Raw genomic sequence first — 14,623 nt, 5'->3', positions numbered from 1 at the left:
AAGGGCGGGACAGAGTGCCTCTCTTCTCAGTTCCCTGGGCTCTTGTCTCTGGGACCCATGGAGAAATCTCCCTCCCTAATGGGCCAACGGGGTCCAAGGAAATGAAGGGGCTTCCTCCTGGAAGCTCTGGAGCATTTCCTTGTTGCTTTTCCTTGCATCCCTCAGCAAGCAGCCCCAAGTCTAAGAGAAGCTCCAGGGCCTGGCTGAAGAGCCAGTCTCCTGGGAGCCTGGCCCAACTGTTTTCTTCTGAATCAACTATCAGAGAGACGCGCAGATGCCTTCTGAGCCTTTGGGAAGTCAGGGGGACTGCTTGTGTATTGTTTGCATTATGGCTTGTCACAAAAGAACAGAAAGGATGATTCGTTTTTGTGATTGGAAGTCGTTGGACTTAGGGATTAAGAAGACCATTTATTTGGGAGAGAAGACTTGAGGTCTTCCCTTAAACCCGTAGCCCTTAGATGATACAGAAAATTGTATCTCTGAGTTCTTTGACCACACAGTGTATCTGAGTAGTTGACGTTACCAAGACACAAACTGCATGGGTGAATTTGGATGCATGGCTGAGGGATATAGAAGGTCATGGTGGTGGGCTGGTGATCTGAAAGGGTGCTGTGATGGTTTTCTTGGCAGGAAAAAATAATCTTGAGCTCCGGGAAGAGATGAGAACTATAGAAAGTCTCAGAGGGCAGCTGTTCAGGAAGGAAATCTGGTCCCTAAAGTGACAAGAGATTTTACTTTTCAAATGAAATGAGGTTTCTGTTTTTAGGACAAAAAGCTCAGAGGATTTTAAACTAATGATTATGTTGATAATAATAATATCCAATATGTGCCAGGCACTATTCTCAGTGCTTTGTGTGGATCTGCAAATTGTCTCATTTTGAAATTCTCCACAACCCTATGAGGTGAAGACTATTATTATCCCCACTTTATAATTGGGAAATCTGAGGCAAAATGAAGTTAAGTAAACTTGTCCCAAGCTCTCACACTCGTAAGGAGAAGAGGTGAGATGCGAGCCAGGGTAAACCACAACTGGCTAGAAGCCCTGTCCATTGGTTTCAAGGATTTAATTGTTTGCTCATGGTCTTGTAGAGCCAGAGAATACATCGATATAAAGAGAAGTTTCTAGATGTAGACAAAGAATTTGAGGGGCTTCATTTTCGATGATCTTTCCTCAGTAAGAAATGAAGTGAGACTGTTACTAGAAGAGGAGGTGGTAGGGATTAGACAAGAGGGAATGGTAGATGTCAAAAATGAAAGCCTCCTTAGAGATCATCCAGAAGAATTTTCCCATTTTAACAAAGATAAAAACTTCAACAGGGAGACCAGAGTGACTTGCCGATGTCATTCAGGTAGATCTTCTAATCAGGCTCCATGTTCACTTCACCACACCCCTACTCCCCCTACAGTTTATATTGCTTTCCAAGGCCATAAGAAACATGGTATTTCAAATGTTATATTTTCTGTAATTTACTTTATAAATCAACATAAATTGTGTGGTATAGATGTGGGTTATTTAGTTTGAATCTACACTCTGGTTGGGGCAGGGGGGACGGGTCCAGTTTCCTTACTGGGAAATATACAGAGCAAGAGTGATTATCTAGCATTTAAAAATTTCGACCAAGAAGTGGTTCTACACGCACTTCAGGTATCTTTATCTCTAATGAACACCAGAGGCTTTTAAAGTTAACATTAAATTTCTCATTGGTGACCTCAGTAGTGTTCAATATATGTTGATTGGTTAGAAATATGGTAAAGGAGTTCCCAAACTAACAGAAAGAAGATATAAGGATCTAATAAACTCTGTAGTGTTATCCCTTAGAACTGGTACCCTAGGCTTAATTTGTAAATAGTCCTGTGGGCAGACACTAATGAGGATTCTTGGTTACCTGCCACTAGAATATTGTCTGCCCCAAGTGAACCTTCATGCAAGCTGCTGTTGGAGCACCTAAAAGGAAAGGCTGCTGGACTTGACTGAGCCTACAGAACAGGTTGTCCAATTATTTTTATGCTTGCTTGCTATTATTTTAATGAGAAACAGTATTTTGTCTGAGGCTTACTTTTCAATCTGATGGTGAGGTTATGGGGAGAAGACCTATAGTCCTCACTTTAACAATGGCAAGCTACCACTATCCAACAAAACATACCCAATCATCTGCACAAAACTAACTATACATCTCTATTTTGGGCCCAGGTCTAAAGTTAGTAAGCCTCTGTCTTGGGGTGTATGGGAAGCTCCCACCCTGGGTGAATATTGGCAGAGCCGTACTTGACCCAGTGGCCTCCCATTTGTGGACCTGGGATTTACATTTACCAGAATCTAAGCAGTTTCGCCTACAGCAACCCCTGGTAGTACCTCTTCTGACCTGCTGAGCACTTGTTAATGACCCTCATGCCTCATGCCTCAGCATCGCTGGGAGGAAGGTTAGTCATGGTTAGTCAACCATGAAAGTCCACTGGCTATACAGTGTACGCACACAGGACTGTAAGCGTGTGCACCAGGGGAGAAAGTTGTGGCATACTGAGGACCCTTGATGGCACACGAAGAGGAAGGTCAAATAGTTCTTTGGTGCAGAAGAAATTTTCTGATCTTCTCAGTACTTTTAACCACGAGTTCATAGAACCTCCCTCAACTAGTAACTGAGCTGCTAGAGGAAGGGGGATAGTGCAGTGCAGAGGACAGAGACTCACACCTTCCTCAAGGCCTGTTGCAGATGTTTTGATCATCCCACAGTGGTTTTTCAAAAAATGGATTTGAGGTGTCTTCAGGTGAGGGGCTTGGATTCTCCAGATGGCCTCAGGCCCCACCACTCCATACCTGGCCCAACTGACATATTGGAGATTTCAACCCCACTTGAAATTGAGTCCAGGCTCGAGAGGCAGGAATATCTCAGCTAGAATCCTGGCCTTGCTAATTAGCCAGCTGTGTGACTTGGAGCTAGTTGCTCATATATGTTTTGAGCCACCTCTGATTCCTCTTTTGGAAAATGAAGATAAGAGTACCTCCTTTCTAGCAATGTTTGGCTGATTCCACTAGATAAGGCATTTAGAAGGCTTAGAGTCATGTCTTCCTCACAGTATGGGTTCAATAAATGACGTTCAATATTATTTCAGCCTTTGTTGATAGCAAGGATGGCACCATATAAAGTAACAGCATCAGTGGTAATGGTCCTTAGCCATGCTTTAAACTAGATGGTACAGCATCTGTTTTTTAACAAATGGGTTGGCATTCGCTATACCATCTAGTTTAGAGCATGGCTAAGGACCAATCATTAGCTAACAAGCAAAGAAGAGAACTCAAAAATAAAATCATTGTCTTATCTCTATTTACCATTGCAAAGAGGAGTTCTGCTTTGTTTGCCTCAGAGACTGTGACTTGAGGCTAGTCTTTATTCTCTCAAGCCTTGGATTTCCAACCCGAGAGCCATTCACTAATGCTCACATGGGCCAAAGCACCTCACTTGCTTACAGAAATCACATATGTAAAAGTGCCTGGTACAATGCCTGGAGCTTAGTGGGTGCTCAACAAATGTTCAAGCTGCATCCATAGATCTCTGTTTGCAGTACGAGGGCTCATTAAACTAGTGATTCCCAAAGTGAGTGTGCATTAGAATTTCCCATAGAGCTTGTTAAAAAAAAAAAAAAAAGATATACCCTTATATTTTCTGACTTAAAACATCTGGAGTGTGACCTAGGAAATCATATGTTTAACAAACATCTCTAGTGATTTTGATTGAAGCGATCCAATTCAAGAAATACTATTTTAAACTAACCAATAAATAGCTTTGGAGATAACAACGAAATATAAAAATCTTTGCAACCCTGCAACAGTCTGGCTGACTGTAGATGTTGGCAGCCTTTCTACTTTAAATGTGTAAAGGTGTTCACCCACACAGAGACCCACACCCACAACTGTACAATTACTCCTGTGCATGCTGGGTCTTGTCCCTTCCTGTCTCAATCGTTGCTGGCAGCCTGATCCCTTTCTAGGCAGCTGCAAGAATGAGGCCCCTGATGCAATAAGTAATTGGCAAGGTACATGAGCCAATCATGGATAATTGAAAGGGGACTGGTTTTGATTGCAATATTTTTAAAAAGGTTTAAAAAATCCTCACCATCCCTCATCACAAAACTGGTTTTACTTCTGAAAATATCCCACAGTAATTGTGGGGAATCTAGAGGCTGAGATCATCTGTTGCAGCAAACAACCATGCATGGCAGAGAGGATACACTCACTACTACCAATATGGTGTGACTTGAAGGGTTAAAGGCAACCAAAATCTTAGCGAAGAAACCCCCAGAATTTATCCACAGAGAAAGTCAAATTTTGCCAAATAGCTAAGGGACTCTTCCTCATCCTCAAGAGTCTCCCAGCCCCCACTGACTGCCCACCATCCATTCAGTGTCCCCACTTTTTTAAGAAGGTGCCTTATTTGGGGGCACTGACCTGTCTTGGAAAACTCTTCTAAGGATTCTGCAAGGTAATAGGGGGTAACCTGGTCAAAGAATTCTGGTTGAAATCTTAATGGCTGATAGGGATATAACTCATTCACTTTCAGACGGTATCCTTGCTTTTTAGTACAGGCCTTGAAGTGCCATAACACAAATAAATATATTTGTGGAATTTCAGACTAATGGCAGACCACTGTAAGAAGGCAATATTTAGGGTAGTAGGGTGCCATTGGAAGTCCTCAAATGACACTGGGTAAGCTTCTAATGACTTCTCTGGAGCAGTCCTCAGCTCAGATATGTTTGAGAGTGACATTACTTCTCCTTCCTCCCCTCTACCTCACAACGTGTTCTTGGCACCAGCCCTGAAAATGGAGTGGATTTTTCAGGTTGTTAGGGAACCAGACAGAGTTTGAGTTGTGTTGTACTTCTTGATTCTCACCCTGTTTAAGGGAGGTCAGAAAGCTGAGGAGCAGATGCTACATGCCTCCTGGCATGCGTTGACCCAGAGAAGCAAAGTGGAAAGGCAGTTGCTACTGCATGCCAACCTTAACTCTCTCAGGCAGGTTGTTTCTAAAAGGGACACTTCGGGGTATGGCAAGAAGCCAAGACTCTGTCATCTGGGCTCATGAGCTACCTCCTCTCTCAGCCTGCCTTCCAGTCTCTTCCAAATCCCTACAGAAAGCGAGTAGAAGCTCTCATCAGACATCTAATCATGCCACCCATAGACATTACTGAACCGGGCACAGGGTTGCTGGGAATGTGATCGGGACATCCTTGAGTGAGAATGAGCCAAACGTGTCTCTTACAGAACCTTCTTTGGAAGGCAAAGAGGTACAGATGGGTTAAGAACTTGTCTGGGAGAGTCTTTTTCTTTGGTAATCACGGTCTCCCTGCTCTGGACTCATTTTACTCAAAGCGGTTTGAGTACCAGCAGCATCGGCATCACCTCAGAGTTTGCTAGAGATGCAAATTCTTGGACACTACTGCAGGCCTACTGAATCAGGAACTTCATTTTCACAAGATTCCTGGGTGATTGGTGTACCCATAAAATGTTGAAAGGTGCTGTTCTAGACTGAACTATGTGCCATAGGGTGAAGGGGTCCTTGCCAGCTCTGTTTCCTCTCTGTAGCCCTCCAGAGCTACCATTTAGTGTCTGTGAATGGGGAATGGCACCTTGTAATCCTTGCATTCTACATGCCAGCCCAGGGAAAGGACTCTTTTGTACGAGACTTTTCAGCTTCCTCTCCACATTACTCCCCTCCTATGACCTCTGTCCCATGCTGGTATATCTCCAGCCGATGCCCATGGAGGCACCTTCAGATTCTACAACAGCCTCTTTTTTTTTTTTTTTCCTTTTGGTAGTACATATGAAAAGTTTACACTTCTTTAGACCATTTAATTGAGGTATGGTTGGCATATTAAAAACAAAAATATTTGCCTCCTGCATAAAACGAATCCCTAAGAACTGTGGCTACTCCCCAAATTCCCACAAACTTTGACCTGGTGAAGCTGCACTTGCCTTGTGCCTTAGGTGTACTTACACTGAACCTCCCATGCACAGGTAAGTTTTTACTTTGGCCTGCTGATCTTTGCTTTGGGTAGAGCGAACAGCCACTCTGTGCATCACGTCCAGAAACACACCCACTTATGTATCTTTCCTTCCTTGAAACTGAGGCATTATGGTTCCCGCAGTCTCTGGTTTTAAAGCAATTATTCCCATTAGGTATATAAACTCCTTAACAGCCACTCTTGGCTAGATTCCTGTATTAGATAAAAGGCTGTCACCCCTAGAGTACAGGCACTCAAGAGGATAGATCAAGAACAGGGATGAAGCAGATAAGTCCAGAGCAGAGAACAGTACCCAGGTAAGTTTATTGTGGATAGAATACCAGAGAAGGGGCCACTCCGAGACAAGAAGAAGGCCTTGGGCTGGTCAGGCAGAGCCAGAGGAGGGAATTATGGCAAGAGAAGAAACAGAAGTGTGAAAGTGGACACATTCTGCTTGTGTTCACCTTTTGCCAAGTACTGACCTTTTTGGGGGGGCTGCTGCCCTAGCTCAAGGCTCATCCCACACACAGACTGAGGCTATTTGTAGCTCTACGTCTGGAGCCTAGACATTTCCCAAGCAGGGAGGGAGTTCCTTTTGCGTCTGCACAACTCCCACACTCCTGCTGAAGAACACCCATCGCCCCCACCTAGGGTTTTAATTGCACCCTCCTGCGGACATTTTATCTACTTAGACCCGAAGTATCAAAGCCAAAGGAACAAAGTCAAATGTGATTTCTTTTATCAGAGCAGGTAGGGTATGCAGATAATATTCCTGACCTGCAGAGAAGGTAGAAAGTTTTGTGAAAGGTCCTTCAAATCTGTTTGCCGTCTCAATCTGAAGAGCTCAAAGCAAATCATCCTAATAAGCATGTTTACTCCCCCAAAGTTACGAATCCTCTCTTCTCAAATTCTGGCCCTCTCTGAAAATCCATGCTATTAATCCTTAAACCCACTGTATAAAAATGACAAATCTCTTATTTACAAAGGAAGACTAACAACAAAGCCTCTGGAGCCTTATTTATTTTCCAGTCCCTTAAAATCAAATTAGCCAATCATCTCTGACTACCCCTCATAATGACATTTCAAAATAAATCCACCAGAAGCCCAAAGAAGAGCATAAAAATCTCACCCAGTCCCCACTTTTCTCATTTCATCTTAGGGAGTAGAGAGGAAAAGGCAGAATTACAGAAACCTCGGATAGAGGTCGAAGTGGGGGGATGTGGGAAACTAGTCTCATTTTAGGGGGAAAAAGTCAAAATTGCCAAGAGGAAGAAAAACCGTGGCTAGTTTGGCTCTAATCTTAGAGAGAACAATAGTTTCCTTTGTTCCTTCCCCTCAAACCCTTCCCTCCCTGTCCCCACTTAGTAGATCAACAGGAAAGCTGCCTTCGAGGGGAGGCAGTACACTTTGCTAGAAGCTCACCTTTACAGCCTGCTGATTGCCATCTATTTTTATGGCCCAAATGAACAGCATCACCTTCCTCCCTCCTCTCCACATAAAAAATAGATTAAAAAAAAACATAATAAACCTTGTGAGAAGGTGACTTAAGTCTTTGACTGGCACCACGGAGGCGACCTCTTCGTGCTTCAGTGGGCTAAGCCAGCTGGCCAGAGGGTCCAAGAAGTGAGCTAAGCCAGGGAGCTTATTGAAGGCTGGCCAGCAGACAGAGGAGAGGGACGGCAGCAGAGGCACAAATATGGGGAGCTGGGGGTGGGAGGTGGAGCTGAACAGTCGACATGGGTTAGCAAGACGCAGATCCGCAGATCTGTTTGAGGGCAGGAGCAGTGACACTGCAGGTCTTCACCCTGGTCCAAAGACTATGTGAAAAAGCCCAACACGAGAATAAAACCAAACCCACCAAAGAATGGAGAAGCCGAGCAGGGGAGATGGTTCCTTCCCAAATGGACCTCAACTGTTAAATGGATCCTGGCAATTAGAATAATTAGATAATTAGATTGTGACTCTGTGGGCAAAGAGACGGAAACCTGTCTCAGCTCAGTACACTTGGTAGTGAAATGCGCTCAGTTATAAAAGGAGCGTGCTCTCGGCAGGTATACTTCACGGGGCTCGAAAAAAAATTAATGGAATAAAAATGTGCAGCTGATGAGTTAGATTTAGGCAGCCAAAGGGATTTTGCGGGGGTCTACGTTAGAGACTGTGCTCCTAAGTCCCACCATCACTACTGCGCCTCCATCAACAGATTTTTATTTAAGCCAACGCATTTAGAGCACAGTTCCATGGTGAATAACCTTTAAGGTTACATTTGCCTTTTCCTTGCTTCTTGCAAACAGTGCGTAATCCACGAGCACATTTGTTGGCTGTAAAGGTGTACAACAGCAATTTTTGCAATGACAGTGCGGAGAGGGAATATGAGATCTGTGTGCTAATGAGCTGACACTGCAGAGGCTGGGGCGATGTAGTGTGGAGTGCACTACAAGTGCACAGCAGCAAGACGCGGGAGGGGACTTCAAGGCAACCCGAGGCGGCTCCCGAGGAACCACAGCAGCAAAGCCACGCAAATGAGATCCAGTCCTCCCTCTTGTTTCCACAACCCCCCCCCCAAGCCCAAGGATGATCAGACAGGTTTTTTCAAGAACGGACATGGAACTTAAAAACCTGTGTGTACATCTCTTTTTATACACACTAGTTGTGTGTGTGTGTGTGTGTGTGTGAACGCACGCATCCTGAAACTATAACATTCATATCATCCTCCTTTCTGGGGTCATCTGGCTAAACTGAAAAGTCAGACGGCAAGCTCAATTAATTCCTATGAAATGGGAACATGTGCTCCAAATCAGTTGAGTATCTTCGATAAACTTCACCTCTGAACTGAGATCCCAAATGATCCACGTTTCAAAGCCAAAGAGACTTTTTATTGGCCTCTTAAGACACAGAACGAAGTTGGAGTCTGTCTTAAGTAAACCTCTTGGGGGTTGTGCAGAAAAAAAAAAATAGTTGCTGGTGAAGAAGAGTCTTTAAATAACCTTCTGAATATACCGGGGGAGGGGATGTGGAGCAAGGACACACACAGAAAGCATTACCCTTTGTTTATTCTTTAAGAGTTTATTTACCTGCATACCTAAGCCCTGGAAAGTGTGAGCCGGCCCAAGGACTGGGGATGCAGGGAATATCCCGGGAAGAAATCCATTCTAGGGCTAGGATGGGCTGAAACTAGGAATTCTGAATGGAAACAGGGAAAAGTTTCTTTAATTGTTGCCTTTCTGTTCCATACTGAACCAGAGAGGAGAGGTGGGTGACCAGATTTGGACTCATAAGGGGTTTCCTCGGGTTCTCCCTAGGTCTCCAGGAAGGGGCAGGAGAGAGGATCCAGGGGTTTCTTCTCTGCACAATAGTGCAATCACTTGAAGAATGGAACCTGGGATCACCCGCCAGGCTTCAGTTCTGAACTAGTATTGCTATGCCAGCATCTGAGATATATGACCTCTATTTCTCTGGGAAAAAGAACAATTAAGGCGGGGGATGGGAGGAGTGCGGGTAGGATGAGCTACACCTCCAGGGCTCCCGTGGACCCTAGAAACGCTTGTTTTCTGCATTCAGAGACTATCAGACTGTGGTTGGACTAGTCATCTTTCTCATGCTAAGCTTCTAAGCAGCAGCTGCCCGGAGACAGCTTTGGGATCTGGCCCCCATTCAATGATTGTGACATTCAGAGAGGAACTGTTTCAGGGACCAGAGAAGATGGTAGCTTTCTTCCTCTGTCTTCTGAGCTGTTAAGTCTGAGAGTGCAACAGGCAGCTGGGTACACATCGCTGGTTTCTGGATATTTCTCCTGTGTGTGTCTTTGTGTGCATACATGTGTATTTGGTATAACTAAAAGCAAGGTCACTTTTTTGTTTTGTCTTTCTTGTTGCCTAGTGAGCCACACCCATTATCCTACATTTTCAAGCCCTCAGCCATAACCTAGCCTTGTAAGCTGTTAAACACAAGTGCTGTGGATTGAGAGTATGGGAACTGATCAATTTCTTTTCCTTTCCCATGCTTGTTCCTTTATTGCCCTGCGAGGTTAAGACATTAAGGCAACTCAACACCAATATGAACGACTTATTGCCTCAATTGTTCTCAAGCCTGAGCTTCTCACAAGGCAAGGACCATTTACTTCTTACTACTTGGTAGGGTTCCGATGGCCCTCAGCAGGTGGGTGTCAATCCAATTTGACCACATTAAAACAAGACCAAAGACCTTGGAAATCAGTCATTCCTAAGAAGTTAATTGGCATTCTTATCCCAGTTCTCATCAGTGGAAAGACACTAAAGGGAGTTGAAATAAATATTATTCATTATTATTAATAAATCCTGCTAGTTTTATGTATTTGGTTTTAAATCTGTTCTAATTGATACTTAGGAAGCTGCATTTGAGATTCAGCTTCTTGACAAGATCACAGTGCTACAGGATTAAGAGTCAGATGTGTGTTGTAAGTGCTGTAGCGACAGGCTGGGATTACTGAAATAAGATGCAAAGTATAGACAGACATTTTGTAACTTTCACACTTAGCTGGAATTAATAAGTTCCTATTTTTGTCAATGTCGGAAAGCCAATGAATGTCAAATACAGAGTATCTCAGAACATGTTCATATAAGGATCTGTACCTTCAGCTAAAATTTTCTTAGACCTGCTAAAGTGTCACATTTCTTGCAAAGTACTTAACCCCCATCCCCTTGACCTAAGCCTTCAAATCCAAGGAACCTGGGCCCCTGGTGACCCTTTCAAGAATTTTTTGGAAGTCTCATATCCTTTGAAGCAGAAGCATTGAAGAAAGTTATATACAAATTTTACCCCAAAGAAACATAAATATCATTTCTCCCTTGAAATAAAATTGAAAAACCCCAAATGCCAAACTACACCAGCCGTAAAATCAAAACATATTTATGCCATCATCAGCCTCATTGTTGTGAAAACTTTTAGTAAAATCAGCTTAGATGAAGAATTACCAGTCTTTCTCATAAAACATTCCATTCAAGAAAAACCTGTGTCCAACAGACTATTGGTCATTTGGGTTCCCATGCTTTTGCTTCTCAAAACGTCCCCTTTCCAGAGGAACAATCACAGAGCACAAATAGCTATTTCAGAAATGGCTTTGGGGCCGATGAAATTCATCCTTTTTGATATCAAGCCTTCCCATCCCCCTCCACCTTTTGCTTTAAGAACTGTGTGGTCCTTAAGAAGGGGGGGGGGTGAACAATACTAGGAATAGCAGAAATAGCTCCCCTAATAGTAACTCAAGCACCGTCTTCTCCCTTCTCTTCAGTTTGCCAGGCATTCATCACTTATAATGAGTTTGTAGTCTTATCAGTTCCCATCAGAGCTCTCTCAGTAAGAAAGGTGATATTATAGGACAGAAAGAGGCCAAGAAACCCAGCTGATCTGTGCCTCAAGGTCACTTGTTTGCAGAATTTCTCATATTTGGCTCCTAAATATTTGGTGATTGTCAAATTCAGCTCATACCTACAGCCAGGCGTGAGATTTAACAGTCAAGTAATGTACATCCTGAATTGACTCAATCAAGAGGTTTCTTTTTTTTTCATCCCATCTGAAAAAAATTTCCCTGAACAACCATGCTGTTTTTTCTTTCTTTTTTTCCTCCCAGCCCAAAGAGGGGGTGTGGGGGAGGGAACGCCAGTTTAGCAAGGAGGGAAATAAAACTTTTGCATCTAACATTATTCACAATAGAGTTTTGTGCACTGCCTTAAGTCCCTCAGCGGGAACCTACAGAGTTGATTAATGTCGCATGAAACCCGGATTGATGAGAGCCCCTGAAATGTCTACTGAGGCAATCACACCCCCCCTCTCCAGCACACAGGCAGACCCCAAGTCCCACAAGCAAAATTCAGGTGAGGTCCCGAAAGTCCCAAAGGGAGGAAAAGCAGATCTACTTACAAGCATTAGTCACAGAAAAACTATTGGAAGAATCCAAGTGATCTACGTGGTAATTCAAATGGAAGGGCTTCTCTGTGGTGTTCTGGTTGGTGTTGTATAACTGCACGGCAAAGCGGAAAGCGCTGTGCTCCTGCACCGTGTTTCTCATGAAAAGTCCACCTATAAGCAAAAGGAACCGACATTTGGTTCGTGTTCTTCCCCAGGACCGGCTAGTAATTGGGGAGCATTACAGATAGGGGACATATTTCAATGGCACCGCGGTGTGCGGTGATTTGTGATTTTCAACCTGTGTGTCTTTCTAGACTCTTGCGAACTCAAATTTTGGCCAAGAGAAACCTAGTTTTCCTCTTCACTGAAGAGGAAAAGAAGAGGCCGGAGACAAGCGGGAAAGGGGAGAGGGGGAAGAGGCGGTTGCTTTGGGGTAGGACGATGGAAGCCAGCGCGGGACTTGGTTCTTTCTCCGGCAGTAGCTTCCTCTCCACTTCGCTCCCCCCTACTCCTCCCCCCACTCCCGTCTCCCCGACGCCCATCTCCACAAGCTGGTTCATCTTTTCCTGGTGCAAAGGGAAGGGCTGGGAAGAAAAACAATTCCATTCCCCCTGCTGCCCCATCTTATTCCCGGTAGCCGTCCACCCCCCACGCCGGACACTACGGGGGTTTGGTTCGGTAACGGCAACGATTCTAACTTCTCGACTTGTAAATACAAGACAGAAGCTGAGAGAACTCTCTCCCAGCGCCCGGGAGCCGGGCTCCAGACAGACACAGCGGCAATTCATGAATTCATGGTCTGCGTGACTTCGTCGCCCGCCCGCCGGCTCGCTCGCACGGCTCCCTGCCTCACCCCCGCCTCCGACCCCATCCGCCACCGACCCCGGCTGCCGCCGGGGTCTGGGGGATCCAGGGTGGGCTTCCAGCTCCCCTAGCTCTAGCCGGTCTCCGGCAGAGGGACACGCGGGACGGGGCGCCCTGGCGCGGCCAGACAGGCGGCATCACCCTGGGACAACTTCCAGCCGCGGCACGCACGCCATGGCAAAGTCCAGAGCAGCGAGCCGAAAACCCGCGACTCTTCGCCCCTTTGCAGCCTCCCGGCCTCCCGCATGCTTCCCCTGCTCGGCTCTAATCGGAAACCCCTGCAGCCCACCGCTCCCACTCCCCAGCCTCAGGAGACCCCTCTACTGTCCCCGACGCTCCACAGACCAGCCGGCCCCCTGGGGCTCATCCCCGGTCCCCAACCCCGGTCCCCTCCCGAGGCCATGCAGGATGGGGAACCGCGGCCGCACTAGCCCCGCCGGGGCAGTGGTCTCGGGCTCAGGGGAGCCCGGCCCGACTGGCTGCTTGCTCACGCTTACCTATGCTGATGGTGTTGGGGAATCCTCCGTGAGAATGACCCAAAAGCCCCAGGACTAATAAGAAGACCGCCCGGAGCACGTTTTGCCCCATTTTCTTCTGCCTGGCCATGCTACGCCTAAAACGAAGCTGACAAGAGCATGGGCGCAACTCAGGAGTCGTCAAAATAATAATAGAAAAAGAAAAAGAATTCGCCGGCTCTTACACCCCCCCCCCCTCAACTTGCTCTCGCTCACTCTTCCTTTCCACCCCACACTAGTCCTCCTCCTCCACCGCCTCCTCTCTCTCTCTCTCTCTCTCTCTCTCTCTCTCTCTCAATCTCTCTCTCCCTTCCTTGCTCCCTCTCCCGGCTCTCTCACACCCCCTCCCCGCCCCCCACCTCACTTCTGTCTTCACACCAATCTGGAAGGCGGGTTCATTGGCTGCAAGCTCCGTTCGCCAAAGCGATCTCTCTCCCTATCACTACGTGAGAGAGAATGAGAGAGAGAGAGAGAGAGAGAGAGAGAGAGAGAATAAAAACCTAAAACACCGAACAAAACAAAAAAGATGAAACACCGAGAAACAAAACAAACAAACAAAACCCCCAAAGAAACAAAAGAGAGACACAGAAAGAAATTATAAAGAAAATCTAGACTTTTCTTCCCCCAGAAGATGGTGGGTCTAAAGAGGGGAAAAAAGAAGGAAAGAGCGAAAAGGCTCAGCGCCGGTGAATTGGGCTCTTCCAATTGGGCCGGTAGGGGGATATTGATCAAAGTTGATCTGACGTGGAATTAAAGCCGCACACCGCTTAGCTCCACTGCAAACTGCAGCCCCGGACTGCAAAGCTTCGGTGCTGGCGTTTGTCAACACTGGAGATGGGATCGATAGAAATACACTAGCCTTCACTTGGCTAGCCTTTCAAGCGACAACTGGCCCTTTAAAAAAAAGAAAAAGAAAGAAAGAAAGAAAGAAAGAAAGAAAGAAAGAAAGAAAGAAAGAAAGAAAAGCTGCATTGCCTCTGCATTTGTGTGTCTATTCTAAAGAAGTGGGGGGGTCTGGGGGGGCGGTTAGCGGTTACTCCGGAGTCTTTGTAGAGAGAGACTCGAAGCAGTTCCCATCACAATGCGCCCGAAGATGCTGCGCATGCCTGGTCCCTGCCGCTCAGTTTTTACAGCAGAGATCCGAGGGCGAGTGAACGACCGGCCCCCCCTACTCCCCCACGGCTCTGGGAGGCCAGTACCTCCCCTTACCCAAGTGCAGAGCCGGGCTTGCGGCGGCCGCGGGGAGACGGCAGTGATGCGCAGTGTGGGGTTGACTGTTTTGGAGGGCGTAGAAAAGTATATGCGTGGAAGTGGTAACTAAAATGTTAATGGAAGGGATGCTCAGTCCCACCCGACGAAGGAGA

General features: G+C 46.0%; 1 protein-coding gene across 6 annotated transcripts in view; it reads right to left on the bottom strand.

Moving 5' to 3' along the window:
• The window catches only part of GRIA3 (glutamate ionotropic receptor AMPA type subunit 3), a 296,831-nt gene extending 282,918 nt beyond the window's left edge, over positions 1 to 13,913 (bottom strand). For 3 of the 6 annotated variants that reach the window (XR_009349843.1, XM_059156926.1, XM_059156922.1), the window contains exons 1-2: positions 13,242 to 13,551; positions 11,893 to 12,051 (exon numbers count right to left, since the gene is read on the bottom strand). Coding sequence is in view for 5 of the 6 variants with exons in the window: in XM_059156926.1 (XP_059012909.1) it covers positions 11,893 to 12,051; positions 13,242 to 13,350 (268 nt within the window). In the remaining variant the exon portion in view is untranslated. Of the gene's footprint in view, positions 1 to 11,892; positions 12,052 to 13,241; positions 13,553 to 13,618 lie in introns of those variants that run through there. The other 3 variants (XM_059156924.1, XM_059156925.1, XM_059156923.1) reach the window with 3 other exon arrangements.
• Between the last annotated feature and the right edge of the window lie 710 nt (positions 13,914 to 14,623).

Source organism: Mustela lutreola, chromosome X (genome assembly GCF_030435805.1).
Source record: "Mustela lutreola isolate mMusLut2 chromosome X, mMusLut2.pri, whole genome shotgun sequence".
In the NCBI taxonomy this organism is placed as follows: domain Eukaryota; kingdom Metazoa; phylum Chordata; class Mammalia; order Carnivora; family Mustelidae; genus Mustela; species Mustela lutreola.
Note: the sequence above shows the minus strand (reverse complement) of the source record. Positions and strands in the feature narration are given on the sequence as shown.